The 26,333-nt window shown below is 45.0% G+C and overlaps 1 protein-coding gene across 7 annotated transcripts in view; it reads left to right on the plus strand.

Annotated features, from left to right (window-relative positions):
* Positions 1-25,909, plus strand: part of MORF4L1 (mortality factor 4 like 1) — a 37,486-nt gene extending 11,577 nt beyond the window's left edge. For 2 of the 7 annotated variants that reach the window (XM_059714501.1, XM_059714503.1), the window contains 8 exons: positions 1,651-1,713; positions 7,931-7,956; positions 10,106-10,194; positions 12,911-13,012; positions 14,999-15,087; positions 21,411-21,610; positions 22,187-22,271; positions 25,192-25,909. In XM_059714501.1, coding sequence (XP_059570484.1) covers positions 1,651-1,713; positions 7,931-7,956; positions 10,106-10,194; positions 12,911-13,012; positions 14,999-15,087; positions 21,411-21,610; positions 22,187-22,271; positions 25,192-25,276 — 739 coding nt within the window. In that variant the 3' untranslated portion in view covers positions 25,277-25,909. The remainder of the gene's footprint in view (positions 1-1,650; positions 1,714-7,930; positions 7,957-10,105; positions 10,195-12,910; positions 13,013-14,998; positions 15,088-21,410; positions 21,611-22,186; positions 22,272-25,191) is intronic. The other 5 variants (XM_059714502.1, XM_059714505.1, XM_059714506.1 and 2 more) reach the window with 3 other exon arrangements.
* Positions 25,910-26,333: the final 424 nt, after the last annotated feature.

Here is a 26,333-nt window from a genome sequence, read left to right on the forward strand (position 1 = left end):
TAGACATATTAGCTATGTGGCTTCTTTGCATGCCATTAGTTCCAGGAAGTGGCATGCCTTAAGCATGCTAGCTCAAAGTGCCTCCTGGCTTGGACAGACCCTTGATCAGCCACCTGATCTTCCTTTTTTCTGATTTGAGAAGAAGGCTATTAAGTTTTTAGTTCAAGTTTAAAAGCAATCACAACTGTCACTAGAGCTAGTGCTCGAGTGCCTGGTATCCCTGACTCTGCCTGCCCTAAAAACAGAGAGGACTGGGTTCCTGGTAGCTCTGACTGTAACAGGGTAATGGCTGATGATTTTAATTAGTAAATTGCCATTTATTTATTTATATTGTTTTAGCTTAATTTTTCTTGAAATAAATTTTTGCATTGTGAACACCCCCAAAGAGTGAGTTTCAGAGCAGCAGCCAAATGCATCTAGTCATACTTGCATAAGCCATCCTGTTTGGGTCTGCTGGGGTGACGTGTAAATAAGGTGAACAGGAGTCAGTGCTGAAAGTTTCATTTGTGCTCACAGAAACAATGAGATCCAAATTGGGCTAGCCTAAATCCCTTGGTTGCAGGCTCCCATGCCAGGATGAGGTTTGTACATAAGCAGGTAAAAAGGCCTTGAGGAATTTTATTATTTGAAACCATATTTTCAGTTGCTGGCTTTGCTTTCTGGCTGAAAGCAACATCTGAGGGGTGGGGTGGGGTGCCTTTGCTTCTGCTGTCCCCACTGGAATTGGACCCAGGGATGCATGAGTCGCATCATGGTAGATGGGTTGTTATCACGAATGAATTCTGCTTCTCAAAAGCTGCTCTCGTTTTGGGGTTGTGAATGGTTCCTTGGATGGATCTTCACATCTTCAAGAGCCAGTGGAAGTGTTGGGGAAGGCACTATTGCGAATTGGCTTTTTGTGTTATCACCCTTCATGGTACTGAAGGTATTTCTACATAAAATAATGCCCTGTACCCGTTTCTTTGATCTTGATCCCAGTCTCCCACTAATGCCAATGTGTGTGATGCAGTCTTCTCAGTTAGCATTTTATACACGCCAACGCTTCCTCCCCCAGTGGAAACTTGCTCTTCCCCTGCCTTATCCGCTGGAGGGTGAGGGAGAAGAGTCACTTATCTGTGACATACTTCAGGGTGACACCTGAGACTGGAGGCCTGATGCAGTACTGGTAGAGCCAAGGTCTTCAGATCCTGCCTTCAGCCACACAGTGAAGCTGGGTTCTGATGCCTGCAAATACAGCGTGAAATTGCATCATTAAAATAAGGCCTCGGGTTTAAGAAGTTGCAACACACTTCAACAAAGGGTTATTACGGATAAGTAAAGTGTGGTTGGTGTGGAGGGGGAGTAATTCTCTAACCATTTTATTTTTTTTTAAAGGGGTGACACTGTCAACCTGTTTAGGCCTCAGAATTTACCTTCTGTAGCATGATCTGAGGATGGCACAAGTAGTAAAAATAGTAATAATAAAAAGTGGCTCTTCTGTCACCTAAACAACAGAAGGGAAATGAGTGTCAAGTTATCTTGTCCTCTAGGGATGTTGAATGAGACCTAACTTTTGCTAAAAGGTAAATTTTTGAAGCTTAAATAGATTCTCTTTAAGGCTAAATATCAGGTCTGACATTCTTTCCTTAACTCAACCCCCATTGTGCCTAGATTTTTCAGACGAGATGGAGCGCACACTGTTTGCTGTTTGGAGACCCCTACAATATCGACGCGGTGAGTTAAGGATGGATTGTCAAACCAGGAATTTCATCCTGAAATCCAAATTTCCTTGCTTTTGTACATGTCTCTTAGACTCTTAAAGTCTTAAGTTATAATAATGTAAATGGTGATAGTAATAAAGGTAACAGTTCTCAAAGTAACTCTTACTTGGACATCTCTCTAAAGTACTGTAACGTGTTTAATTATTTTTAGAAGTGAGTATGGGCTAGCAAAATCATCATGGGCTTCAAAATGTGTACGCTGCAGATTTAAACGCATACACTTCCATGATGTGCCTCCTTTAGTGAGAATTCAAGGCATTCTCTTAAATTCAAACAATTGACTCTTTCGGACTATTGTGGAACTGCAGGTGGTTTTGGAAGTTTGTCTTGCTGGTCACAGGTGAAGACCTGCTCTCAGGACTCTTAATGACACAACTCTTCCAGACCCAAGTGGGGCTAAGATCTAGGCTTTTTGTCATAGATGGTGTTGAGTGTTATGTACGGATTGGGGAAACTTCCAAAACACTGGCTAGGTCAACTGCATGTAGCTTGTGTATTTAAATAATGTGGTGAGGAGGTTCATCAGAAATAACTACAATAGAACGACCTACAACTTGCAGGTTGTAATGATACTACATGTTTGTTTTCATGATGCTGGTTGTTCCATTGGTGGTAAAAACTCTGTTAAATGACAGTAAGCGATCCAAAAAAAGTTCTGGATTTTTTTTTTATTTTTATTTTTTTGTTCCTTCTTGGGCATTAGCTTCCCTATTTGTACACAGTTGCAGACTTCTGGCTGCTCCACCCAGGGTTATCGGGCACAGTCCTGTCTTTCGGACAAACCTGGCACAACTATCCTATAGAAAGCTTCCAGTTAATGACTTGGCAGGTTGGGCGTCAAAAACAGCTGGGGTGCTAGAATCTGTTAAGGAAGGCATTTGAACCTTTGTGGGGTCAAAACACAGGCCCAGCAGCCAGTCTCTGAAAAAAGATGGGAAATGCAAATTGCATGGATTTTTTTTTTTAGGTTTTTGCAAGGTATCTGAGCAGACATGTTACTGGGATAGTTGCCTCTGCTTTAGTCAGAGGGAGATTGGAATTTGTTTCAACTTCCCTTCCTCCTGGCATACTACTGGGGGGAAAAAATGAAAGAGAGAAGAAGAAAGGAGAAAAAGTAATTTCTCTCCTTTTCTTTTTTTTCCTTGCTCCTTCCTTGTGTGGAAACTTCCAAGTGTCAAGCTGCTTAAAACAAGAAATTTTCCCCAAAGTTAGATGGCTTTAGTTGCATGCAGTACAAATGCTGCCCATGTACAAGTAGCTGGCATTACCCAGATACTGGTGTGGAAGCCTCTGCTTGGATATCTCATGGTTTTTTATTGCTTTTCCGTTCTTGCTTAATTTTGCTGCATTTTCCCTTGTCATTGCTTTGCTGTTGAGTCGCTGTTCATGAGAAGGGAAGCCCGAGGCTAAATCCTGAACTGCAAGTGGGCTACCCTTTGTCCGTACAGTGGGGTTGGAGACTAAAGCTGACTTTGACACCCAGTGTGTTCGGTTGATCTTGGGTAGAGGCAGTCTGGGACCAGTCTGGAGCCTCGTTTAATTAAGAACAACTTCTGCAGACAGGGCTGTTCTGAATTGGCTGCAAGGTCTCCCCAGGGGCTGCTGTTCCAGGCAGCACATGTATGAGGGAGAGGAGCAGAGCATGGAGGTTTATCTAATGAGGTACCCATCCCCAAGATAAGTCTGCTTTCCAGTCTTTGCTTCACTTTCCTGGACTGGCTGCACTTCTCCTGGTATGGAGAGCCTACCCATTACTAAAAGCATGCGTGTTTTGGGTGTCTGCCTCTGGCAGAGTGAGTTAAGCTGTGTTAAGAATGGAGTGCAGTGCTCTGCAAGGTGCAGTCAGTATCCGGTTACTGCTTAGTCCTACAGCAAGCAGTCTGATGTCTGGATTTCAAAGCACTGTGTTTGGTTAACCTGTAACTTTGCTTCAAAAGGAGCTGCCACTTGGGTCCGTTCCTCACGTGAGCTGCTGGAATGGAGGAAGGTAGTTTCGGCGACTGAGCTCTAAATTTAAATTTGCAGTTGGCCAAATGAAAATTTAATGCTCGTGAGCCAGTCGGCTAGCAGCGGTCACCAAGTTGCTAACCAGCATAATAGGACCAAAACCTAGTGTGAGATTGAATTGAGCCGGGTCTCATGTGGACAGACTGTTTTGAAAAGAAAACGTGGTAAACACTTTGTTACTGGGATGTGAGAGCTCTGGAACATGGGGACTCTTCAAACTGTTTGCCCATTGCTAAATAGAAATAGCGTTTTTCTGTAGTTAAAGATAAGTCTTAAAAAAAAATTGGCTTCAATTTTTAGCTGAAAACCAGCACTGTTTTTGAAAAAGCTCTGAGAAGACAAACTAGAACCTGATGACTTCCAGAACAGTTGCAAGAACCTTTTAAAGCTTCTTTTGGTTTCATTAGCACTAAAGGAGGGCTGTTAAACAGCTGCCACACTTTGGGTTGAAGGCACTTGCACCTCTGGATAAAGGAGCATGTTCTGTATAGGCAGCCTGATGTTTTTGTTTTTGGGAAGAGCTGAGTAAATATCAAACTAGAAATTAGACCTGAGATTGCTGTTCGTGGCATAGCTGCATCAATGGGAATAAGCCTATTCTTATGCCTCTGTGGTCACACAAATGTTGAGATGCTTGTGTTCATCATAAATCCATTACTGGGATTTTGCTTCAATAGCTGTGAAAAACAATAAAATTCTGGTCTGCACAGCTAGCTGCCTTATGCTATGAAATATTACTGTTTCAGATTAGCTATTGCAAACAATAGATTTTTTAAAAAATCCATCTTACAAGTATTATAGTGTCTTTATATTATTGATATTGCATGCCTTCTGCTACACTGTTTTTGGGGAAGGGGGGTTGTTTTTTTCGCATTGTTTTGGGTTTTTTTGACAACCTAGTCCAAGTATGACCCTTGCACCTACTGTGCAGGTATGGCTTTTTAAAATCCAAGGATCTGAGATGGGAGAGCAAAAGTAATTGGTCAACTGACATACAAAATGCATGAATAGTCTTGGAACGGTAACTTTGGCAGTAGCTCTTGAATACTTATTCCATAATTATCATTACTTAATTCTTGTATTATACAGGTCCTAGGGCTCTTCTTTTACTTAATGGTATATGCATATATGGGTTTTCTGCTTAAGTCTAGGAATCCTGGTTACAGTGCTGAATAGCATTCAGAATCTTTCAACTCAAGTTTACCCTATGGTTTTCAAAACTTTTTCTTTTTTCCCCAACCCACAAGCCCTGATAACTATCTGGACCAGGAATGTGCTGGCACTTGAATGGATAGGGTAGCGGTCTGCTGCCTCTCCCCTCCCTACACATGCCTGTAAAACATAAGGAGTGCATCTTAAGCTCAATGCCCAGGGAAAAGCAGTCTTTGTCATTCTTCCCAAGATGCTGTGGTGACGCAGTGTACCTGTTGTAACCTAGCTGTCCCCTTCTCACAAAAGGACTCTAGAAGCTGACTGCAAACCCAGTGCAGTCACAGGTTCATAAATGGTTTGATTCAATAGCATTGAAGTAAACATGCGTCTTTCTAGTGACTTCAGTGCCTATTGGACTGGGCCCTAAGCAGCATGTGTGGAGGCTTCTTAGCAGGAAAAGGCTCCTTGGTTTTAACTGGCTTATTGACAGCCAAGAGCAAAACCTGCTCTGATACTGTATTGGATTTCCAAAGCAGTATTCGTGTGTCACTTGGAAAACCAACCTCAGCACAGGCCAACTTGTAAAAATGCACTTGTTAGTCATGACTTGAACCTTTTTATGACTGCTGTGGTATTTACAGCCTTGACAGACAAACGATATCTGGACAAAATCATTGTATTACTTCTATATATATCTGGGCTTAGAAATAAGAATTTGACAGACCTGTGGGCAAGTCTTACTTAAGAGTAAGTCCGGATGGCTAGAGCTAATAACTAGGGCTAGCAAATGAATATAGCCCAGGACATGATAACTAAGAAAATTAACAGTTTATATACATCTAACTGCTTTTAGGCATAACATTTAGGCATCTTCCACACTTGTAAATATTGCAAGGAATGCTTGCATTTCATAGTTTCATAGATGTTAGGGGCTGGAAGGGACCTTACAGATATTGGGCCCAGCCCCCCTGCACTTGTGCAGGAAAGACTGCTGCCACATAGAGTGAGCATCTTAATATATTCCCTTAGATATTCATGGAAACCCTTTTTAAAGATTCAGTTCTGCATTTAGAATAGCAACCTGACTTGTTAGGAATACTGTGTTCAGAGATGAAATCTCTAGAAATAAGGGAAGGCATTTGGAGTAGAAGTGCTGAATAGTAGGCCTGTGTGAAGCAGCTGGTATTTGCTTTGGATTTGGCCGATTCGGGGACAGTGATTCGATCTGGTGATTTGAATCACTGTCCCAAATCCTGATTCGGCTGCTTCTGAACTGGCTGAATTGCCTAGGTCCATCTTCCCCCAGTCTGGCAATGGCTGCCCCACCCACCCCAGCTCCCGGCTCTTTGCTTGGGTGGGAAAAAAGCCCTGGAACACCGGGTGCTGCTGTGTGTGTGTGGGGGGGGGATTCCCATTGCCCCCAACTGTCCCACATTGCATGAGGGGCTCTGCATGAGTCCCCTGACCCTCCCCCTCACTCCCCCAGCCCCCTGGCAGATGCCCTGCTTGGGCCAGCTCTGGCCCTTTAAGGAAAAAAACAAAACCGAGAAAAGCCCTGCGCTTGCCATTCCTGCTGGGGGGGCAATCCCTGCTGCCCCCCCCCCAACTGCCCCATGAGGCCCCCTCCCCCCCACCCCAAAAAGCCCTGAGGCCACTGCAGGAGCAGTGGGTTCTGGGCCTCTTCTCCATTTTTCCCCCCCCCTTAAAGGGCTGGAACTGGTCCAGGCAGGGCACATGTGGGGGGGTTGGGGGGCTCGTGCAGAGCCCTCCCCCCCATGTAGTGGAGGTTGCCCCCCTGCCCGGTAGCACCCGGTGAGCACCGGGGCTCTTTAAAGGGCTGGGAGCTGGGGCAGCAGGGCACCTGGGGTAGGGGGTTGGCAGGAGTCCCCCCCATGGTCCCCTCCCCTAGCCCTCCTCCCCTGCCCCCAGTACTTACATGCTCAGAGTTGGCTGCAGCTCCCTGCGGCAGCCACCGGGGACTGTCCAAATCATCAAAACTGAATATTTTCTGGAGATTTGGAGAGCTTTGAATTAATTCGGACCTTTTAATTGGTCCCCGATTCGATTTGGATTTGGAGATTTGGCCACCGAATCGGGCCAAATCTCCTCTGAATCAAATCGCCACCCGAAGCTTAGCACAACCCAGCTGAATAGTATGTCAGCGGTCATGACAGGTGATTGACTTGCCCTCTGCCGTCATGATACATACCTGAATGACGGGCCATGGAAGCTTCGTGGCTCTTTCTCATCCCACCGCTGCCATTTCCTGCACCTACAGTGGCAGCACTGCACAATAAGCCAGCCTCACTTGAAAGTCCAGATCAAAATTTAGCTAATCTACTAAATCTCAGTATCAGTTGACTTTATTTGTATTCCATTGCACTTTCTCTAAGCAGTGCTTGAAATGCTAAAATTGACAAACTGCAAATTGAGCCCATGTCAGATCCTTAAATATCTTTTGAAGCATTATCCCTGCAAAGTTCTTCGGATATCTTGACATTTATGGCAGTATCTCCTTTGGAACCTGAATAAATTCTTGGTCTCCAAGTTACCGAATGCCATCGCTTTAAGTATGCATTGAATAAAGTTATAGAATTTCCTCCCTGTCAAACACTGTTCAAACTGAAAGTCTTGTAAATGTTTCATTTAAATAGGGGGAAAAGCCGGTAGTATTAATTGTTGCATATGAGCCAACAATATTTTTTCGTGTATCTGTTTAAAATGTTCTGCCTTTAACTTCATTAGGGTATCCCCTGTCTCTTACTGTAGAGGGTGGAGAATAGTGCTGCAGTGCCCTTCTCGGTTTCTTTATTTTTACCTCTCTCCTGTATGTTTTCTGGTAGGCTGCTGGGCTCTTGTGCATTGTTTTGCATGGCAACTTAATGATTTTATACTTAAGATCTTTGTGCCTAGCTTTCCCTCCTCCTCTCCCCACCCCATACCAACTCAGGTTTATTATTAAAAACACCTTTTTATTTTTATACTTGCAATGACGCATCTTCTTTTTGCAGGAAAACAAAAAAGAACAAACAGAAAAGTAAGTATTTTTTTTTTTTTTTATTCATAGACATAATATTTAGTGTATGAAGCAAGCTCCTCATCTGCCATAGCTCTCACTTATGATAATTGATGGTTGTTGAGGATCCCAACTAAGCTTATGGAAGACCAGCTCTATCTCGGACTCTTCTTAGCATGGGGGTGTCTCGGTATGCCAGGGTCAGGCCCTCTGTAAATTTTTAAATGAAGGCAGTGCCTGCACAAACAGGTCTGAAGTTAGTTTTTACTCTTTCTATGATTAAGTAAAACTGGATGTTGAATATTTTATCCCCAGTGGAGCACCTGGGAGGTGGAGTATAGTAAGGCTGCTCGAGCGTATCTCCAGGGGAACATGTTATACAGCAACCTGCAGTGTTTCTTTGCCTGCATTTTAGGGTAGTATATGTAGCAGGCAGTTGGTTTCAACGTGTATATCTATCTAAAACTGGAAGCTAAAACTTCCCTATGTTGTTCATAATCAGGGTGGAGAAAAATCAACTATTTTTTAGAAATAAAAATTAAATCAGATTTTTTTTTTTAATTTAATAATTTTTTAAATATTTTTTTGTTAAATTGCTTTTTGCTTAACCTTATAAAGATGGCTTTAGTTTAAACTATGTTAAAGCTCAAAGATATCATCCTGGATTAGGGATTATAACTTCTAATTATATGCTATTTGAGATGATATATTTATGTAGCCTTTTTAGAAAAGTTTTATAAATGGGTCGCAACAGGCCATGGACTACATTAGGGGCCCAATCTTACAGGGTTCCCGGAGGTTTCTATAGATTGATAAAGATTAAACAAAACTACTCTGCTCAGTGGGACTCGGTGCTCAGTCTAGAAGATCCCAGTAAGCATCTCTGTGATGCTTAGTTTCAGCTCTCAAACTGTTGGTGTGTGTCTCCAGAGATCACATCCTCATTAACAGCAGTATATGGAGATGAGAGAACAGACTTGCATGCTAGGACTGCGAAATTTTGCCGCCAGTTTTGCTCTGACTCGTTTTGCAGTCGAAACAGCAAAATTGAAACGAAACAGATATGGTCAAAACAGCCTCGAAACAAAACAAGGCAAGTTGAAACGTTTCGACCCTGTTTTGACATTTTGCCCATAGGCTGTTTCAGCCTCCCCCATTATAGCCTGTAACTTTATCATTTCTGGCCTGACTTTGAAACCTGCAGGAATGGTAGCCCCTTCTGAGGGCATGAAGCCTGCCATGTTTCAAGGAAATAGGTGCAGGGCATTTGGGGAAACAGCACCCCAAAATCATGAAAGAAAAACTCATGTCACGTGTATCTGTTAAGCCACAGTGGGGTCAAAACTGCAGGCATGCTAGCCCCTGCTGAGGCCACAAAGCCTGCCAAGTTTCACGGAGAGAGGTGCGGCGGCTTGGGGGAAACTGCACCTCAAGCTGCGGACAAGCAAAACTCATGCCACTGGCGTGTGTGTGTTGTGTTAAGGCACAGGGGGGTGAAAGCTGCAGGCCTGCCAGCCTCTGAGGCTACGAAGCCTGCCAGCTGTGGAGGAGATGGGTGCAGGGGGGTTCTGGGGCCCTGCACCCCTAGCTCCTGACAGGCAAAACTTGTGACAGGGGTGCTTGTGCAACTGACTGTCTGTCTTGGTGCAGAGGGGGGTGAAAACAACAGGCCTGCTAGCCCCTGCTGCAGCCACGGTGCTGGCTGCAAAGGACCAACTTGCAGGATCATCACAAAATTCTAGTTATTAGATGGATGCAAAAGTCAGATCATAAATCTAGGGGCTGACACCACTCGCAGTAGCTAGCTATGAATACTAAGCACTGGTGTCAAGATATAGCTATCCCCAAGTGCTGGAGTCCACCGTCGATGGCCAGTCGAGGCTCCTTTCAGTGTGATGTTGCTTCGGAAGGGGATCGCCAGCTGGTCCTTCTGGCTGGACCGGCAGGGTGCTGGTGAGGTCTAAGATGGTCATTCGTCACTGCTTTTCATCCCTCGTTGGCAGACTTTGGTGGGTAACTCCCCAATTCTTGGGTTTACCCACCAATCCAGGGGTTGTTGACCTCGTGGGACGTCCCCCTTGGTGTAATGAGATCTCCTCTCAAAGGGAGACTTGTTTGTAAGCTGACATGTTTTATACATGCGCTGACAATATGACTATATTTTGCGTAGCTCCTGGAATTGGGGAAGGAAGCAGTAGCAGTGAGACTCCCCAGCCTCCTAGGAAGAAAAGGGCTCGAGTAGACCCCACAGTTGAAAGTGTAAGTTCCTTCAAACATTCAATGTATTGTCATTTTAAAACTGGATTTCGGCTTTTGGGCAAGAAGTTTGTTCTCCTTTGTGTGTGTGTGTGTTTTTAAATTTTGTTTTTTTCCCTGTTGAAGTCTGCAGCTTTTGTCCACCTTATTCCTGTGATCTCAGATGTGACAGACAGGGCAATTCATTGCACAAATGTTGGGTGTTTGTTTCAACTAAACCGATTTTAGAAAAACGTAAGGGTGCAAATTAGAGGTATTTCAAACTCCTTTTACTTGGCTCCTTGTTTTCCCTTCAGGTCTGGTAGGCTCTGATCAGCATCATAACTCTTTGACACACTGGTACCTTAGCAGTCTGTTAATGAAGGCTGACAGTTGAGAATATCTGATCTTTCGTATTTTAGTATATGCCTGGTGCCCGCTGACCAGCTAAACCAGTGAGTTGGGAAGTAGCAGTTATAAGAACTAATTGCAGAAATGCAAAACCTGTTGTAACTTTGATCAAGCTGATTTGTTGTAAGCTGATCAACTCTATTGCCTGCTCCCCTCCCCTCCCCTTCTCCCCCTGCCACTGAATGATGCTGGTCTCATGAAGATAATTGCATCTGTTTTAATACTCCCTGCATCAGACTTATTGATGAAGGAGCCAGAAACTTAAATTAAAACTTCTGTTTGGTCACTGATATCTTTACTCAGACTTTATAACTTGGAAAATTTGCACTTGTTCACCAGGACAGTGAAAATTGATGTTGGTGAGGCTTGCATGCTTAAACCCTGGCTTGGGACTGAACCCTCTGGGGTCCTGTAAGCTCCACATGAGTGCTAGCTGTGGTTCTCAGTCCAGTTTTTGGGGGCCTCAGTTTTGCAAGTATGTGAAAACAGCACAAGCAAACAAATTTATTTCCTTCTTCTGGTGGAATCAAATTTACCTACCAAGCAGATACAGACAGTAAACTTCTTCCATAAGACTAGCCAATTGCCTCTCAAGAATGACAGACAGATGAGGACAGTGGCTCATGTCCGGTCCCCTCCCCTCGGGTTGGGAACCGTTCCTCTCCCTTCTGGCCTGGGCCTGCATGCCCACCCCCCAACGCTGCACCTCTGGAGGAGCTGCCCGGGCTCAGATTGTCTTGCTGAGGCCCTGGCTGGGCTGGGCTGTGGGGCAGTCGGAGCCCAGCGCCTCATCCAGGGGTGTGGCACAGGGGAGCTGGGGGGGGCCGGGGCCTTGGCCCCCGATCTGTGCATGGGGCAAGGGCAGACTGCAGCTGCAGGCTGCACTCAGCCTCTGCTCTGTGCCTCACTGCCACTGCTTTGACAGCGACATGGCGCAGTGTCATGCGAGTCCTGCCACTGGGCGTGCTGGGTAGCAAGGCACATAGTGCTGCACTGCACTGCTGTCTCTATCAGTAGCGAGACGGGGAGCAGAGGCTGAGAGCAGCCCACAGCTGCAGTCTGCCCTTGCCCCATGCACAGACCCGGGGGGGCCACAGGCTTCCTACCCCTTGGCTCCTTGGCACTGCACACCTGGAGGAGCTGCTGGGAGTCTGACCTGGCCCACCCAGGGCCCCAGTCACTGTGAACGGGGCCCTGGCTGGGCCCAGTCGGGGGCAGTTGGGACCCAGGGGCGGGGGGATGTGCCCCCACTGCCGTGGCTCCCTTGCAGTGCGTGCAGCGGTGGGAGCTGCCCGCCCACAGCCCTGGAGGAGCTGCCAGGCTCCCATCGCCCCACGACCCGGCCCAGCCTGAGCGCAGCCCACTTACACCCCCAGCCCCACTACCCCTCTTCCCGCTCCCCTCCCTCCGGGCATGCACAGTTGGCCCGGAGCGTGACAGACTAAGACTTTTATTATACTTGAATGTTGAAGCCGTTGTAGCATTCTGTGTAGCGTACCTGCCAGAAATGGCTTTTCTTCAGTAGTTACCACTGAATTTCCAGATCTTGTTCTCCACACAGTTGTTTTACTTCTGGCAGGAAAAAGCAAGCATATGGAGGAGAATGCCCTAATGCATATATGTATGAGTATTTATTCATAGCTGTGAATATGTTGCAGGCTAAAACTTGGGAGCTTTGAGGCTTTTTTTCCTCTCAAAGTACTACTACTTATGTATGTCATAGATAATGGAAAAATTCTTAAATGCACACAGATGGAAACAGTTTAATTAAAAATCTATGCAAGTGGTCTTTAATGAAATAAGGGTTTTTTTGGGTTTTTGTATTGGGGGGGGGGGGGGGGGGGGTTGATTGGCCACGACCAGTTAGCTTGGCAATTTTGTCCTCTTTATCTTGTGAAAGATATTAGATATGTGCCTGGAGACTGAGTCTAAACTGAGCTTGTAGAACGTTCTGTAACACACGTAACTGGAAATACCTATTTAAGATTGACTTCTCTTGCTGTTGAATTGAGGGTTGTAAGCATGAATTCATGGGCAGTTAATTGGAAATAATGCTCCCAGCTACAAAAGCTTTAAGGATGTATGTTAACAAATGAAACGAGCAGAGTGCTATAGTAGTTTCTGGGGCAGTGGGTTCTGGTTACTGTCAAGGTAAGTGGAACTGAACAGTCTTTCACTTAATCTGAGAACTTGAAGTGACAGTAGCAGCTGCATAGTTGTAAGTTGTTTTTTTTTTTTTTTTTCTTTTGTTCGGGGAAAACAATTACTCTGCCTGGGTATAATAAGCTAAGAAGAGAGGATGACACTCTTTTTTTTTTTCTCCTTCTAGGAAGAAACATTTATGAACAGAGTCGAAGTGAAGGTTAAAATTCCAGAAGAGCTGAAACCGTGGCTTGTTGATGACTGGGATTTGATCACAAGGCAAAAACAGGTATGTTTCCTAAATGTTACCTTCTTGCTGTAAGTGCATTCAGTGACATTGCTCCATTATGCCTTGCTGGAGGAGACATCAGTTTGTGACTCTTGAATAGTTACCACTGAATTTCCAGATCTCGTTCTTCACATAGTTGTTTTACTCCAGGCAGGAAAAAGCAAGCATATGGAGGAGAATGTCCTAATGCATATATGTACGAGTGTTTATTCATAGTTGTTAGCATGTTGCAGGCTAAAATTTGCCTCCCCGTGGCCTTTTTGGATCTAGATGCCCACTAGATTCTGCCCGTAGTTCATCTGTGGGTACTGCAGCCCAGCACAGCTGCTTGTCATTTTCCCAAATAGATTCTAGTGTCTGGACTCCAGCTGGCACAAACTAAATGTTAACTTGCCCTTTTTAAACTCTTATTAGCCATAGGTGTGGTATCACTCTGTGTGTGTTTCTTGGGTTTGATATACTGTAATGCACAGTTTGCTCTAATGGACAGAAAAGGTTGGTCCATAGCAATACTTCCTTATTGATGTTGATGACATTTCGCATGTTTAAATTTCAGGACAGAGAAGGAGTTGAGATCTTGCCAAAAGCCTAGGGTGTAGCACAAAAAAACAGCTCTCTAAGCAGGGACACCTCTGGTGTACCTGTGCAGGTTACTGTTAATCCTTGTTCTTCATTGTTTAAATCCAAAATAAGCTTTCATACTAATCGTCTAGGTAAATTAAACTTTGCTTGTTTTTTTTCCTGTGATAGACTACAATCTAGCTCTCTTTCAGTCCAGGGCCTTTTAATGAATTGACTAGTTTCATGTGCTGAAACCTTAGTTAATAAAACTGACAAGAATCTTATGGAGTAATAGAAACCTTGTGAATGACTCATTTTCTGGTAAATTGATTGGCTTGTTCTGATGTGAGCACAGGATGTCGCTTCTCATTCCTGTCGTAGACCATAGTTTTGCTCCTGCAGCCACCGCGCAGCCAAGGCTCCCTTTGAAAGCAGTGGAGGTGGGGGGTGTCTCCCCTTGTCTACTTGCTTTTGAAAACCTGCGTGACACTAAGGCAAAGGAGCAGTAACCGTAACTTTAGTGACATGGAGCTTGGGTCTTCCCCAGCAAGCTTGCTTCAGTACTGGTATCCTGCACAGCCCATGTTCTAGCTCTGGGGACTTAACAGTCCAAGAAGATCCAAAAAGTATAGCTTGCTTTTAATGTTAAATTACTAAATTCCATCTTGATCAAGCTGAGATTTCAGTCCTGATGGGGAACTGAGAATGAGAAGTACTTGCTGTACTGCTTCACCTTGCAGTAAATTAAGGCTAGTTGTCCAGGTGCAGGAAGGTGGCTTGATGCATATACAAGATAAAAGTAGGGTCCACAGTCTGTAAGCACAGCCTGGGTAAAGAGGTGATGATTCCTTGATCTGTTAAGGAACAGAAAGGGGAATATATATTGACTTGCTGGCCACACAGTGCAAGCCTTGGCTGCTAACGGATTTGGAAAATCATACTTGAAAGATTAAGGTTCAATATGTAAAAGTGTCATAATACTCCCTATACAATACTCCACCATCTCCTTGGAGTGGAAGTCTGCCATACCTAGCCATCATGTACTTTTTTGCTCTGTTCTTGTGTTTTTTAGGCTACTGCTGTATGTTGAGTGGTTTTTAAGAGCTCTGCTTAAACAATAAAATGAGTTGTTTTTTTTTGTTGTTGTTTTTTTTTGTCTCTTGTTTTTTAAAGCCTAAAAACCTGAGAGGACAAAGGGGGCAATGTAGGAAAGGTTGGCTATAATTTGATACTGTCAGTCACGAGGCACGTGCACATTTTACTGGAGTATCTCCCAATAACAAATTCCATGAGCCACTAAACGTTTCTGAAGAAATCTTTTTCTTTGTGTTTCCTTGTCTCTGTCATAAGTGGCATGCTGATTTATAAATATTATCTGCAGAAGTGTGATTGCTTGCATTAGTCCAGCTATACTTTCTTTCCTAGCTCTTTTATCTTCCTGCCAAGAAGAATGTTGATTCAATTTTAGAGGATTACGCGAACTACAAGAAATCACGAGGAAACACTGATAACAAGTAAGTGTGAGCCCCCCTTTAAAAGAGGGGGGAAAAAAAAAGGGGGGGGGACTCTCCTGGGCATGTCTGGGCCATTTAAAATGAGTTTTTGTTGCTGTTATGATTGCTGTATTCTCTCTCTGGATGGATCCTAGAAAGTTAAGAGTGGGAAGGGACCTCAGGAGGTCGCATCTCCTCGTGGTGCTCTGGTGTGGTGCCACAGGACTGGAAAAGGGCCAGTGTGGTCCCCATTTTCAAAAAAGGGAGGAAGGAGGACCCAGGAAATTATAGGCCTGTTAGTCTTACCTTGGTCCTGGGGGAGCTCTTTGAGAGAATTTATCCAGGTGCACATCTGCAAGGAGCAAGCAAGGGAGTGTATGCTTAGGGGCAACCAACATGGGTTCATTAGAGGCAGGTCTGGTCAGACCAACCTGGTGGCCTTCTACGACGAGGTCACAAAAGCCCTGGACGCAGTTGTTGCGGTGGATGTAGTCTTTCTGGACTTTAGGAAGGCCTTCGATACTGTCTCTCACCCCATTCTCGTTTAAAAAATTAGGAGATTGTGGTGTCAATGCCTATGCAGTGAGATGGGTCACCAGTTGGCTGGAGGTCAGCATCCAGAGAGTGGTGGTGGACGGGTCATTTTCGACCTGGAGGGATGTGGGCAGTGGGGTCCCCCAGGGCTCGGTCTTTGGGCCCGCACTGTTCAACATCATCAGCAACTTGGACAAATGGGTGAAAAGCACCCTGTTCAAATTAGCAGATGACACTAAAATGTGGGAAGTGGGCACGCTAGAAGGGAGGGACAGGCTGCAGTTAGATCTGGACAGGTTACAGGGGTGGGCGGATGAGAATAAGATGGGATTCAACACTGACAAGTGCAAGGTGCTGCACCTGGGGAGGAAGACCCAGCAGCAGACCTACAGGCTGGGGAACTCCCTTCTCGTCAGCACAGAGGCAGAAAAGGATCTTGGAGTCATTATAGACTCCAAGATGAACATGGGCTTCCAATGTGGGGATGCGGTCAGGAAGGCCAACCGTACCTTGTCGTGCATCCACAGATGCATCTCGAGCAGGGCCAAGGAGGCGATCCTCCCCCTCTGTGACACTGGTCAGGCCGCAGCTGGAATACTGCGTCCAGTTCTGGGCGCCGCACGTCAGGAGGGATGTGGACAGCATGGAGAGGGTCCAGAGGAGGCCACCTGCATGATCCGGGGGCAGCAGGGCAGGCCCTACGAGGAGAGGCAACGAGACCTGAACCTGTTCAGCTCCACAAGAGAAAGCTGAGGGGAGATCTAGTGGCCTGTTACAAACTAGTTGGGGGGGGGGGGGAGCAGGCACTGGGGGGAGTCCCTGTTCCCCGGAGCACTACTGGGAGTAACAAGGAATAACGGCCATAAGTTGGCTGAGCGTCGATTCAGGCTAGATATTGGGAGACGCTACTTCCCTGTCAGGGCGGCTAGAAGCTGGAACCAACTTCCGAGGGAAGCGGTGCTTGCTTCTACCCTGGGGGTCTTCAAAAGGAGGCTAGATAGACACCTGGCTGGGGTCGTTTGACCCCAGTACCCTTTCCTGCCAAGGCAGGGTGTCGGACTTGATAATCTGCTCAGGTCCCTTCCAACCCAACCACCTATGAATCTAGTCCAACCCCTGCTCCAACTACATCATCCCAGCCAGGGCTTTGTTTTCTTGGGTTTTAAAAACTCCAAAGATGGTGACTCCACCACCTCTCTGGGCAACCTGGTTTTTGTTTGTTTGTTTGTCTTTTTTTCCTAATATCTATCCTAAACTGCCCTTGCTGCCACTTAAGCCCATTGCTCCTCAGTGGTGGTAGATGGCAGAACAAGAACAGCCCAGCTCCATCCTCTTTGCAGCCCCCCTGCAGGGAGGTGACAGCTGCTATTCAGTCCCTGCTCACTCTTCTCTTCTGCAGACTCAGTAAGCCCAGTTCCCTCAGTCTTTTCTCATGAGCACCAGTCTGTTGTAAACAAGCCTAAATTTATGCTTCCATTTTAGTGCACAGATTTCTTAACTAGACTCTTACTCCCGAGTATTACTAGAGTGTTGAAAATCCTTGGCAAAAAACAAGTTCTTGAATATTATTATACCATTGTTCAGATCTCGTCACTCTTGCCAGCCTTGGCTTCAGTCAGCAAGACGTAGCTCAGTCTTCAAACCTGGCAGTCAGTAGCTTGCAGCGACCCCTTTGAGTGAAGTTTTTCTTCTCTAGTCTTGTAGCCAAGCTGCAGCCTCCCTGGCACCGCTCCGTTTAGACTGGGGAACTCCATCCTCTTCTGGTTGGGTTTTGCGTAGGCTGTTCAAACCTAACGATCCGACCAGTGCAAACCGTGTTTTGCTGCAGGGGAGAGTGGAAGGCATTGTGCTGTGCTCACAACTATAGTCATTCACTATGTGCTCAGCCTCTGAAATGAAAGGGATTTTCAAACTTCAAGCTAGAGGCCACGATGCGAAGTAAGTGTTACAGTCAACATGGAGGCTGAAGGGCAAGTCTGCTTAGCTTTAAGAAACCAAAACAGAGTTCAGAGCTTGAACCAAACCTTCCTTCCCTTCCAACTCCCTGTGTGTAATGCAAGCTGGAACAAGAACACCTGAGCTGCTGTGTAGAACTAAACCTGAACATATGTGGAAATACCTGAAGTTGCAGCAGGGTTCAATTGACCGTATAGCCATGAGGGCTCAGGAATTAGTGTCTGAAAACTTGTCTTGAATTTCTCCCAACATAATTTGGTCCAATTCCAACCTATATGTGCTGCTTCCTTTCTCCTCTTGTTGACTTGAATTGAAGAGGGTCAAGGTCCAGTTCTGTGGTTATCTGAGTTGTCAGTGAAGAGGGATCTGTGCCTCTGCACATGCTAATTCTAGGCTGACGCTTCTGAAAAGTGGGCTCATTGATCACTTCCAGGATGTGGATTCTTGATTGAATCGGTGAGTGTCGTAGACGGAGCTGTCCTGACTTCAGCTGCAGTCATAGCACCGTATCCAGTCTTGGCTTTTCTCTCTGTATCTGTTTAAAACAAAACAAAAAAACAACGCACCCTGTGCAACACTGGCTTTGCTTCATGATTTCTGAGCGTTTCATTGGCATCTTGGTAGTCCTTTTGATGAGGCTCTTTTAAAGACCAAGTAGCTAAATTAAACTTTAAAGACAGCAGAGTTGTGGAATGCTTTTTTGTGGACTCCAAAGCCTGTGAGTGGAGCCCTTCTTTCAAGTGTCATCAAAGCTGCACACTGTCTCAACCCTATCGGCATCCATCTTCTGCGGGCTCCTGTGACGTGATCCCATCCATGTGCAGGTGCATTGCAAACCAGGCCGCAGGACACGCTGTAGTTCAGTGGGAACGGAAACAGATGGCCAATCCAGGGATTATTGCACTTCTCATCCTCCCACTGTGGCCAGGACCAAATACACTTGCTATGTTCACCTAAAACCCTGAATAGGCAGATGTGGAGATGATTTACCCTCTGGGATGTTTAATTAATCTTTAATAGTTAAAGGCTAGTTTTAAACTCGAAGCACATCTTGCTTCCAGTTCTTTTCAGCATTAGCTGCCAGAAATCTGGATGTGCTTGTGTTGACACAAATAATGCATCTCCTTTCTCTTGTTCTGTTTCGGCATCAGGAGCAATGTGGCAGCAAGTCCTTCAGCCTGATGTACATTTTATGGCAAAAAAAAAATGCCGGTTTCGAATTTGGTCACCTTTCCAACTCTCTGACTGTGCCCCTCTTCTTGCTGGGATGTGAGAACAGAAGCTCCCTCTCTGCCTTTTTGTATATCATTCCCTGTGTTATCCATGTCCCCTCCTGGGTAGTCTTTCAACAGCAAATGATTCATCTATTAGTCACTCTTCTATACCCTTTGCTGTTCTCATTATGTTTTTCTGAAAAGTACTTTAGTTTGGCTGCAGTATCTTTCCTGAGATGAGTGGCTTGTTCTGGCCACTCCTTGTCCTTAAGGAGAGAACTGAGGTATATGGTGGCCATAATGTTCTTCATCCTGTCTTTGACTTCTGACATCCTTTGGGTTTTGTATTGCACTTCTTGCAAGCTGTCTTGAGTCAAGGCGTCACTGTAGCGATGAACCTGAAGGAAAGAGAGAACCCTTACGTTTTCGTAGAGTTGTAGGAAAATAATGGTTGGGAGGGACCTCTAGTAAGTCGCATCTAGTCCAACCCCCCTGCTTGGAGTAGGACCAGCCCCAACTATATCATCCCAGCCAAGGCTTTGTCTAGCTGGGTCTTAAACACCTCCAAGGATGGAGACTGCACCACCTCTCTGGGTAACCTGGTACAGTGTTGTACTACCCTCCTCATGACAAAACTTTCTAATAACCAACCTCAACTTCCCTTGCTGCAGCTTGAGCCCATTGTTCCTTGTCCTGTCATCTGCCCTCACGGAGAACAGCCCAGCTCCATCCTCTTTGCAACCCCCTGCAGGGAGGTCAAGGCTGTTATCAAATCCCCCTCGGTCTTCTCTCCTGAAGTCTAAATCAGCCCAGTTCCCTCACCTCACAAGTCAGGTCCTCCAGCCCCCCAGCCATTTCTGCTGGACTCTCTCCAATGTGTCCACATACTTTCTGCAGTGGGGGGCCCACAACTGGACACAGGACTTGAGGTGTGGCCTCCCCAGTGCTGAATGCAGGGGAAAAATCACTGCCCTCCATCTGCTGGCAGCGCTCCTACCGATGCAGCCCAGGATGCCGTTCGCCTTCTTGGCACCAAGGGCACGCTGCTGGCTCCTGTTCAGCTTATTGTCCACTGTCACCTCCAGGTCCTTTTCTGCAGAGCTGCTGCCCAGCCAGTTGGCCCCAGCCTGCACCGGTGCAAGGGATTGTTCCCTCTTAATTGCGGGACTTTACACATGTCCTTGTTAGACCTCATGAGATTTCTTTTGGCCCAGTCCTCCTATTTTTCTGGGTCACTCTGAATCTTAGGCTTACCCTCCAGCGTATCTACTACACCTTTCCTCCCCAGCTTGGTATCATCCGTGAACTTGCTGTGGTTGCACTCCATCCCATCTTCCAGATTGTTAATGAAGAGATTGAACAAAGAAGGTCCCAATACCAACCCCTGGGGCACTGCACTTAATATTGCCTGCCAGCTAGACATTGAGCCATTGATTACTACCTGTTGAGCCTGATGATCCAGCCAGCTGTCTATCCATCTTACAGTTCATTCATCTAACCCGTACTTCCTTGGCTTGCTTGCAAGAATACTGGGGGAGACTGTATCAAAAGCTTAGCTAACTTTCTTCCATTCAGGCTAGCATTTTTTTTCTTGCTCTTGCCCTCGCAGAGCACAGGACTTCCCCTGCCAAATTTTAAAACGTTACCTGTTGGAAGTGGATACTCTGTCTTAAAAAAAGAGAATAAATTGCAAAATGCTAAAATAAAAAGGTGCAATCCCAATGTCTGTCTGAATTTAGTTTATAGCAGGGGTGGGCAAATATTTCAGGCGGAGGGCCGCTTACTGAGTTTTGGCAAGCCATCGAGGGCCACGTGACAGGCAGCCCAGGGCAGATTAATATTAATTTTCTGAATTTTTTTAGTGTCCCTGCGGGCTGAATAGAATGGCCTGGTGGGCTGCATCCGGCCCCCAGGCCGCATTTTGCCCGTCCCTGGTTTATAGGGTGAAGACTGAATCGCTTCTAAGGACGGGCAGCAAATACGTTCTGTACAGAAGGCTAAGTCCCTGTATAACTACATTGTAATCAGAAATGGAGTGAAGTCTAGGGCTACGAGAGTTTTGTGTTCAGAAAACTTAAGGCAAGAATTCTTCAGCTGAACTATTTTATGATCTTTTTCCAGTCAGTTTGGTCTTGCATTATAAAATACTAGTGCTTCTTGAACTGCCAGACCCAACTCTGGCTTAATTCTATTGTAGATTATTACTGATCGTGGTAAAAATGAGTGAAATAGAAATGACATCTGTACACTTCAAGACTTCAAAGAAGTTGCTTTTCCATCTTGGCTTCAATACTACTTTTGTGTTTTTAAAGCATTTGGTGAAACATTGCCTTGGAGTGTGAAGCTCGCTACTGGTCTCTTCTTCCTTGTGTTGAAATTTTGCTTCAGGTGTCTCTTTATACAAAGCCAGAACAGTGCATTTTTGAGAAGACACTAGAAATAACAAGGAGTTTTTTGTGTGTGCGTGTGTAATATACCATAAATATATATTATATAGTTTAATGAAATCTTGCCTGGGCTTTTCACCGGGGTTGAGTCACGTGGCCAACTCTCCCAGTTCTTGTGGCTACATATAAAAGGACAAAAACGCAGCAAGCCAACCGAAAATGTTAATATTCCATGTTTCTTTTTGTTTATCAGAGAATACGCTGTTAATGAAGTTGTTGCTGGGATTAAGGAGTACTTCAATGTAATGCTGGGAACTCAACTGCTGTACAAATTTGAGAGGCCCCAGTATGCTGAAATCTTAGCAGATCATCCGGATGCTCCCATGTCCCAGGTCTACGGTGCACCTCATCTGCTACGACTCTTTGGTAAACACAGTGCCTCCCTGCTTCCAAGTAATTTAATCATTTTTTCTTTCTGTCTTACTGCCTGAAATTCACCAATATCTGAATTTGAATGAGAAAATGAGTGAAATATCTAAACCAGTGGCTCAAGTCCATCCTCACTTTGCTCGTATGAAAGGTTTAAAACAACAGCTCTGTTCTTCAAAATCAAGTGGATTTTCCACAACATAATTGTTTAGGCAGGAGAAGGAAGAATCTATTGGAGGCTTGGGATTTTAGGATCATGGGAGATCAGGGCTGGAGGGATGTCACAAGGCCCTCTAGTCCAGCCCCCTGCTCGGGGGGCCGACTAAATCATCCCAGCCAAGTCTGTCCAGCCTGCTCTTGAAAATTTCCAAGGGTGGAAATTTGCACAACTTCTCTGGGCAGCCCGTTCCAGTCCTTGACCACCCTCGGAGTCGAAGTTCCTTCTGATCTCCAGCCTGAATTTCTCCTGCTGCAGCTTGCTTCTGATGCAGTCCCCTACAGCCACAATTTCCACATCCCTGTGTATTGAAATGTGCTTGTTTAAAGCAGTCTGTCGGCCTCCAGACGGGTGACGCTGTTCTCTTTTTTTCATTGAAACAGTGAGGATCGGAGCTATGCTTGCTTATACACCCCTTGATGAGAAGAGCTTGGCTTTGCTATTAAATTACCTGCATGATTTCTTAAAGTAAGTACAACATTTCATGTCTGATTACAGTATACACCGAAAGCCTCTCTTTATGACTGTGACCCTGTAAACACGTGTGTGTGTGTGCGCACGCATGTGTGCTGGGTGGGGGGGATTGCATGCTGCTGTTGTCAGACTAACGTTTGATTTGTGATGTGCATTAACTTACCTCTAAATTGCTAATTATTCATAAGTTTTGAATGACTCACCTTGGAGGTAACTTTAATGTGCAGCAGCCTCTTACAGATAGGCTTTAAGGGATGAAAATTGTTTTCTTAACTTCTTTGGAGCTGTTCAGTTATGAATAATTCATATTGAAATTTGAAATAAGTAGCAGACTTGAGCTAAACTGTTAAAGATTTCAAGTGTTGGAAAAACGTTTAATTTTTATCTTCTACCAGACTGTCTGACAAAGGTTGTCTGGTTTATGTTGTAAGGTTACTCCTCTGCAGTAATATGACTTTACGCAATAGATTTGTGCTGGAAACTGCTTTGGGACTCTTGTCTATGCATTCACTTTTCTATCATCACAAATCGTTTGCAGTATTTTTCTACTGAAGATGCATCACTTTTTTTTGGGGGGGGGTGCCATTGCTGAAAAGAGCAAATGTTTCATGATATCTGAAAGGTACCATGCTTTTGAAAGGAGAAATCATCAGAACAAGTTTGGGAAGGGGTCAAAAGCAAATGTTTGTTCCTGCAGAAACTGCAGCGGCTGCTAATTCAGGCCACCTCCATCAGGAGAGTCTGTTTTGAAATTGGTAACGTACTATTATTGTCTAAATGAAAAATCTTTACCCTTTGTATTTTATGTGGCACTTCGTAGGGGCACCAGCAAAAGTTGCACTGCATTGTATAGGAATAAGATACAGACACTCCTTGTACAACTTATTTAAGCAGGCAAAACAGACCTATTTTTTCTTCTTTTTTTGCCTCCCCCATTTTCAAGATGGCGGGGGGGGAATAAACACCGAGAGCTTAGATGACAGCTGACCTGAGTCCACACAGGAAGCTAGTGGCAGAGTTGGACCTGAAACTAGACCTCTCAACCCAAAGCGTGCCTGAGCTGCTGGCTCTCTTCATGAACAGCTCTTTGCTAAGGAGAGCTTAAGCTGTTTTCTTTCTTGGTCCATTGCACAACTTGTTGACCTTAAGCCTGTTCAAGATGATGATGATGAGCCCTAAATGAAAAGCCAGTGTGCACTTTTTAAAAAGAGCCTTAAACTCAACATCATTGAAGGATGGTGAGACTTGGGCTTTGAGGCATTTGGAAGCTCTAAAAAATTGTTACCCTATCCAAAATCTTTTTAACATGGGATGTGAATGCACAGTCTAAAAGTGGGGATTTTTCTCTGTTCTCATGAAAATCGTTTCAACTGCTCTTAAGTGTCGAGCTCACCTACAACTTAGCTCTGATTCTTTTGAGCTGTGAAAACCACAGGGGATTCATTCATGATGGTGAAGGGCTTCACTTAATTATGGCTTATGCATTGGAGGCCCATTGAGGGGTCTCCTGGTTCCTGGTGTTACACACGTGCTTATCCCCAGTAAATGCATGGGCAGGACTTCCTTTTAGTTTTCAAATATCCCTTCATCTGCTGGAAGCTCTTTCTTTCCTGCTTTCCTTTTTGTTCCTTGACTTAAAGTAATTGGTCTTTCTTTGTAACACTGTCATGAAGAACAGCAAACTGACTTAATTCTGTATGGGAAGGAGGGTAGTACAAAAGCTGTTGGTCACCAGTCCATGAGGCTTCAAATAGTGATGGTAAATGAAGGGGACACAGTGGTAAAAGAGCCTTCACTGCTTAAATCTGTGCTTTCTACTTCTGTGTGTGCGTGTGTGTGTGTGAGAGAGAGAGCGAGAGAGAGAAAACGATTAGGATTGGGGAGTGCTTTGCCTATAATGCACCAAATCTCTGCAGTGTCAAGATGAAGCTTCCTGAGGTCAGCCCTTTACTTGGTCTAAGCACAACTGTTTTTACCACGCTTACCAGTAAATCCTGAGAACTAAACAAGTGGGGTGTTTGATACCCTTGGCATCCTTCATAGGGCCCTGAGTAGCCCCCCCTTTTAAAATTGTAGCATCAAGACTCATGCACATTATCTGCTTTAAAGGGGCAGGGGGAACTGCTGCTTGTGAGCACACATCAGCTGTTACTTGTGTCACTACAGGATCAAACAGCTAAATTGTGAGTTAAAGTGCTTTAAATTTGACCCTTAATGAAGCAGAGGTAAAGGGGTAAAGAGCAGTCTTGCTACACTTAACATCACTGCAGAATCGCGCAGCGTTACCAGTTTATTATATCTGTCTGTCCCCTAAAGTAGTCGCTGGGCAGGAATACCTGAGCCTGCCTTCCAAAGATGGCTGGAGCATCCACTCGGAGGATGACCTATTATCCAATGTTGTTTTGTCTGTCTTGTAGCTTCCTTGGCGCACTGAGATCAATATTTAGTTAAATAAAATTGGAGGTGGCGTGTGCATCTTCTTTTTCCTTTCTGCTTGAATGACTGGCAGACTCCAGCAGAAGCATGACACTTGATATTGTAGCCGAACCTTGAATTCAGATTCTCTCTCATCGTTGGAGGCCTTGTAATCCTCTCGGCGCTCATCTGCAGTCAGGGTTGCTTGACAGGAATATGTCACTATTGAGAATTGGATGTTGGTGTAAGCTGTTGAGAATTTCTCCTTAATCATTGGCTTTGGACAGCCCGGAGCGCTGCTGAGTTGAGTTTGTGCTAGCCGATTACTGTCAGACTTGTACGTCTGAAATTCGAGATTGAGATTTTTGGGTATACAGGCTTCTGAATCTCTGGCTTCTGTATGAGACGGAGTAAGACGGCATAGGAGCGCAACTGGGATGCGCTAGGATCTAGACAACGCAGTGTTCTGATCTCTGAAATGGGTCTTTTTTGTTCCTAGGTATTTAGCGAAGAATTCGTCAACGCTGTTTAGCGCCAGTGACTATGAAGTAGCCCCACCTGAATACCATCGGAAAGCAGTATAACACCATGCTGGCTTATAACGCAGTAACCATTGGGTCTCTAACTGTACTGTCTCCTGCCACACTTTGTTCTTCGTTTTTCTATTGCACATGTCCCTGCTGCACAGATTATATAAATCTGAGTGAATAACGTGCGTGCGTGTGTGTTTGTGTGTGTGTCTGTGTGAAACGAACTGACACTTGTGAGTTTTACTGTGTTCTTCTGTCTGTTCTGAAACCAGCTTGGAGACGGCTCTGAGAACCCGTCGGTGACTGTCTGCGCACCAGTCGAATGCAAAAAAAATGCAAGTGGGGTATTTGTTGTCTGAGCTGCTTAATGCTCGTGTTTTGACACCCAAGACTTACCTAACTAATCTGCATCCTTACTCAGTGATGGTAAGCCCCGACTCGCTGGGGGTGAGATGCTACTAAGTCTGACTTCCGAGCCCATTTCCTTCCCCAGTGTCTGAAGTAAAACAATTGTTGGTCCATAAATTTTATTCCTAGCCTAGGTGGCTGAAGGATTGTGACTTTTTTTTTTGTATTCTAACATAATGGCAAATAAACTAATGAAATGTTGTATCTTGAGTGTTCTGGAAATGTTTTGTCTTTCAAAGAACTGTTTTACAAATCTTCAAATAAAGTTGTTTTTTTTTTTTAATTTCAAATGGGTGTTTAACTTTTATTTAATGATTTGCCTAATTGGAGCCTGTTTTGTTTTTGTTTTTAAAGTCAAGTGCTCAGAAGTGGTAAATGAAATCACTGTCACAGTCAGGGTTTTCAGCATAGAAAGCATAGTTTCTGGTTTAAGTTGAAACAGGTTTGCAGTTGCTGTGTTTAACTTGTTTTAGCCCTCTGTACTCCTAACTGAAAGCAGGTGGAATTATGCATCATTTCATGCATTTATTTATGAAAGCCAGTTATCTGCTGTTCCTCAATGTTTTTCCGAAAGACCCTGAGAGAGTTTTTGGAAGACTTTGGTCAGCAGACTGAGGTGGTGAACAGAGAACCATTGGTCCCAAATGGGGGTCTTTTTTCAGAAGTCATAGGAGGCCCCTTAGTGCTATGAACAGCATTCTCC

Source organism: Alligator mississippiensis, chromosome 11 (assembly GCF_030867095.1).
Source record: "Alligator mississippiensis isolate rAllMis1 chromosome 11, rAllMis1, whole genome shotgun sequence".
Lineage (NCBI taxonomy): Eukaryota > Metazoa > Chordata > Crocodylia > Alligatoridae > Alligator > Alligator mississippiensis.